This window comes from Diplotaxodon limnothrissa, linkage group LG9, assembly GCF_057381915.1.
Source record: "Diplotaxodon limnothrissa isolate DT_005_m linkage group LG9, D_limnothrissa_male_GT1.1, whole genome shotgun sequence".
In the NCBI taxonomy this organism is placed as follows: domain Eukaryota; kingdom Metazoa; phylum Chordata; class Actinopteri; order Cichliformes; family Cichlidae; genus Diplotaxodon; species Diplotaxodon limnothrissa.
The window spans coordinates 19918297-19923421 of NC_140604.1; the positions used below are offsets into that span (position 1 = coordinate 19918297).

General features: G+C 50.1%; 1 protein-coding gene across 1 annotated transcript; it reads left to right on the top strand.

The window, feature by feature from the left end:
* The first annotated feature begins 227 nt into the window (after positions 1–227).
* LOC146625463 (uncharacterized) lies at positions 228–1593 on the top strand. The gene is made up of 3 exons (XM_085362184.1): positions 228–237; positions 348–1257; positions 1533–1593. The coding sequence occupies exons 1-3, from the start codon at positions 228–230 to the stop codon at positions 1591–1593; spliced, it is 981 nt and encodes a 326-aa protein (XP_085218310.1).
* The last annotated feature ends 3532 nt before the right edge of the window (positions 1594–5125 follow it).

Consider the following 5125-nt stretch of genomic DNA (forward strand, 5'->3'; position numbering starts at 1 on the left):
GAGGCTGCCAGACACTGGCGCCACCGGGCCCTGACCACCACCAGTAGGCAACGGGTGAAGTGTCTCGCCCAAGGACACAACGACAGAGACTGTCCAAGCCGGGGCTCAAACCAGCAAGCTTCCGATTACAAGGCGACCACCCAACTCTTGAGCCACGATCGCCCTTGAGCCACGATCATTTTAAAGTTAAGAGACATCTAGTGGTTGTTTGAACAACTGTATTCAAAATGCCGGCTGGTGTTATGACCTTTAGGTGGGAGGAACTCACGACCCTCTAAGCCAAACAGAGCTTTCTAATATAAGTATACAGCAAAGGGGTAAATCTGGATACAAACTCAGATGACCAGTGTTAAACGCCATCGAGGCAATCCTGGAGGGAAACCCCTACCTCGGCCAGCTCAAGGGAGTTTCCGCCTGCCTTTGCACCCTGCGTAAAGCCCGGGGGGTAGTGCAAGCTCGGGAAACCTCAGACTTCGTCCAGCTGCAGCAGGAGCTCAGCATGCCCGAGCAGGAGCTCAGCGAGCCGGAGGAGCCCGCACCGTCAGCTGAGGCGCTCAGCGAGCCGGAGGAGCTCAGCATGCCCGAGCAGGAGCTCAGCGAGCCGGAGGAGCCCGCACCGCCAGCTGAGGAGCTCAGCGAGCCGGAGGAGCTCCGCATGCCCGAGCAGGAGCTCAGTGAGCCGGAGGAGCCCGCATCACCAGCTGTGGAGCTCAGCATGCCCGAGCAGGAGCTCAGCGAGCCGGAGGAGCCCGCACCGCCAGCTGAGGAGCTCAGCGAGCCGGAGGAGCTCGGCATGCCCGAGCAGGAGCTCAGTGAGCCGGAGGAGCCCGCATCACCAGCTGTGGAGCTCAGCATGCCCGAGCAGGAGCTCAGCGAGCCGGAGGAGCCCGCACCGCCAGCTGAGGAGCTCAGCGAGCCGGAGGAGCTCGGCATGCCCGAGCAGGAGCTCAGTGAGCCGGAGGAGCCCGCATCGCCAGCTGTGGAGCTCAGCATGCCCGAGCAGGAGCTCAGCGAGCCGGAGGAGCCCGCACCGCCAGCTGTGGAGCTCAGCATGCCCGAGCAGGAGCTCGGCGAGCCGGAGGAGCCCGCTCTGCCAGCTGAGGAGCTCAGCGAGCCGGAGGAGGAGCTCTCGCTGCCGGCCGAGGAGGAGCTCTCGCTGCCGGCCGAGGAGGAGCTTTCGCTGCCGGCCGAGGAGGTCAGCGGACCGGAGGGACCTCCACGTCTAGCGCGGCCTCCTCGCCGTCCACGTCCGGTGCGTCCACGTCAGCGATCGGCGCGTCATGGACCTGTTGCCACGCCTCGCTGTTGCTCACCGGAGCAGCGACGTTGCCATCGGACCCGTGGCAGGCCGCCGGAGGAGCAGCGCCGCCGCCACCGGACCCGTGGCAGGCCACCAGAACCGTTCCGCCGCCACCGGACCCGTGGCAGGCCACCAGAACCGTTCTGCCGCCACCGGACCCGTGGCTGGCCGCCGGAGGAGCAGCGCCGCCGCCACCGGACCCGTGGCAGGCCCCCTGAACTGTTTTGCTGCTGCCGCCGGACCCGGGGCCGTCCGCCGGAGCTGCTACGTCGCCGCCGTTGGGCTCGAGGTAGGCCCCCTGAACTCTCTTGTTGTGTTGATGGGCCGCCTGTGACTGTTTGTGGCGTCTTTTCGTTTTCTTTTTGCACCGCTGCGGGATGCGCGGTCTGACTCTGAGACTGTGGACTGGGTCGGTTTGTTGTTTTGTTGTTTTTGCTTGTTTTGGTTCTGGCCCTCCGTCCTGGTTCCCCCAGCCGCCCGCCCTGGGTTGGTTGTGCTGTTTTTTGTTTTGGTTTTGGGGTCGTCGGGAGCCGACCCTTAGAGGGGGGGTACTGTCAGGGTCCTGGGTCTGAGCAACCCAGGATCCCTGAGCAGTTATGAATTATATTATTATTATTATATGTATTTTGGTGTTGCTGCTGCTCTTCTCCATGCTTGTAGATGTGAGTGTGTGTGTGTGTGTGTGTCTGCGGGTATGCTTGGAGGATGGAGCTCAGCCACCTGCAGGCCTGAGGGGTGTGGCCCTGCAGAAGGACTGGCCACACCCGAAGTCACACACCTGCTGCTGATCAGGCCTCGTCGGGGGAGCTACTTAGGAGAGAGTTGGAGCTCCCACCGACGCGGGATCATTTCCTTGAGACTCCACGTTAGTCGTCCCATTGAATTGAGTTAATGTGTGTAAGTGTATGCCCGCGGTTATTTGTGTCCTGACGGCTGCGTCTATTGTTTCCCGCAGGAGGAGCGTGGAAGGCACGAAGAGCAGCGAGCACCGGGGGGTGCTGACACGGGAGCGGAGAGCACAGAGACACGAACTATTCACGCAGAGACACGACACGGGAGTCTGGGAGAACACGGGGATTTATTGTTGTTTTTGTTCCACTCTGTAAATAAACACACTGTTTATACATAGAGCACCGCGCCTGGGTCCTCCTTTCCCCACATCCCCACGGTCTGCCAGCCAGACCGTGACAAAGTCACTGATTTTACTTTGTTTATTATCTTGCACTTTCCCTCCTTTTAAAGTTTGGACTTTCATCACTTGCCAACATGAGAGGAGAGTCTTTGCAGGTACACTCTTGCAAAACTTTGCCTGCTCATTTGCAAAGCTAGGTTAAGCTTATGTAAAAGAGATGCATTCTGAGTACGTTGGAGGCCCGGAAACAAACATTTCCCCTCCCCCCTCCCCTTGACAGCCGAGTGACAGCTATTTAAATGCAAACTGTCATTAACAAACACAACCCTGCGCGACACCTGCTTTAATCACAGCAACAAAGGCGCAGCAAGTGGCCGAGTAGGAGCCCCCTCTCTGTGTGATATTCAAATGATGGGGCGGTGCAACACACAAAAACAACAACATCAAAGAATAGGCTGTGCAGGGAGAAGAAGATATGCTGCGGCATGTGCCTCCTACCACCACTGTTAATCAGCTTCATTTTTAAAGTGATTAAAGTAAGAAGGGCTGAAAGTCACTAAATTGCTTACCCTTAGAACTGTGAGAAATTGTTGTGCTTTTCAACGCTCTTCTTTTTTAACCGTGGACATTTCACAAAGAGACTTGCGCAACACACTTTGACATTCTTTCCATGCAACATTTGTTGTTGTTTTTGGTAAGTGTACTGTATAAGACTGCATGCGCTGCAAAAGAGCTACTACTAGGAAGGGTTAACACAGTGGGTTCAGTGCAATTCTGCTTTGTTTTGGACTGTGGCCTGATGTGTCTTGGTTGTGGTTCTGTCTTGGGTTGTTGTTATTGTTGTTCGCCTCGGTCATAATTTAAATGAGGAAGTCATTGGGCTGTAACATCCTGCATGCTGGCCAAGGTCTGGGCACTTGTAACTAATGCATGGCATTTGTTTTGATTAGTTTTTGTCTTTTTTTTTCTTTAACAATTGCCGCAGAATATCCAGCTGTATTTGCAGCAGATTCCCTTTGTTTGTTCGTCGCACAAATCTGCTGAGAAAATGAAGATAAACATTTCTTTCACTGTATTCTGTTGTTCATTTATTCCTCAGTGGTCTGTATACTGCCACCAAATAGCTGCTGCCACTAAAAAATATTCAAAGGCCCCATAAACAACATAACAGTGTGTTTCTATTTTATCTGAGAACCTCCTGAAATGTAATATTTGGATAATACAATCCACCAAATGCTATACTATAATTTGAGCACAAGTAAATGAGGAAAAATGAGTGCAATTCCACCTTAAGTTCTCTGTTTACAGATCGTCTTCCTAATGCATTGCATCAACCATCAAATGCTGTTTTGATGCATTTAGTTAGTAATCCTGGGAAATTAAATTTATGTGCTTACAGACCGAGCTGGAGGCTATAAATCAGTAAAAATCCACATCGCCGGCTACTGTATGAGCCACATTTGATTCACATGCAACGCTGATTAGACTAATTCCTGAAGTGAATCATGCATCTGGGCAGCATCCAGTAGAAGAAGACGTGCCGATTGCATCACTACAAGTTTGGAACCGGTGTAGCACCATTTATTAGACATCTGCTACAAGTACAGTAGAGAATAAATCAGGAGCCACTCTGACTAATCAAATTAAATCACACAACTGGATATAATTAATGGTCACGGCCTAAATTGTATCTCTACTTAGGTTTTTCAATGAATGGTTCCTCATAAATGTTGTAATTCTATGCAATGGTGTGTTTCATACACATATGTAAATATCACGCTCCAGAAAAACTGACAACATGAATAATGAGTCAGCTCCTTTACTGAAGTGAATATAGACCTATCAGAACCACCAAACTGCTTAAAATGCTTAATTTAAAGACCTGCATTCAAACTCTCAAAAGTATTGAAGCGCCATTGGTAAAATATATTTAAAAGTTAGAGTGCCATAAGACTTTATTGTGTTCAATTAGTACATTTCACACTTTCTACAACAAACTAACAAGCAAACAACACACTGGGCATGCACAGCACTATTTTGTACCAAGTAGGGGCTTGATAAATGAAGCCAACAACAGACTTCGGTTCCTACTCTGGCCACTTGAGACTGTATGCCAAAACAAGTAAATCCCTGTTAACATCCCAACTTTACAGCATTAAAAACATGTTCGCAGCCTAACAACTGTATGATGCATGCTTTTTTTAATCAACATGTCTGTCTTGATATACAGTTGAGGGTATAAATGACTGGTGTGCCAACAAGCTGCTCTAGCCAGTTGTTGTCTGGTCGATCTCACATTCTCTTGGTGCCTTATAAAGTGTTTTTCCATGAAATTATATGACAAATAATATGGCTTTCTGTGTGATAGTAGCAGTGCTTAAAATTTGTAATTCACACATTTGTTAGCTTGCAAGGATAAGGTGATATTTGCTGTTTTCCAAATATAACCACTTCTGCATCACAATCCTCTCCAGTAAACATAAATCCAAGAATTAGGCAATTTTGAGGCTTAAAAATGCAGAAAACAGTTTATGACATCACATGGGTGACATCCATCTTTCATATACAGTCTCTGTTTACAGTCATGCGATGAATACAAACATAAGCCACTGAAGCTGTTGACAATATATTCAAAGTAAACTCTTAATCCCACTTGGACCTGTGCCATTTAATAAACAGAGTTTGTTTTTTTT

Coding starts and splice junctions, on each gene's coding strand:
- LOC146625463 (XM_085362184.1), top strand. Junction 1,258..1,532: donor CGCCGTCCACGTCCGGTGCG/TCCACGTCAGCG, acceptor TGTTTTGCTGCT/GCCGCCGGACCCGGGGCCGT.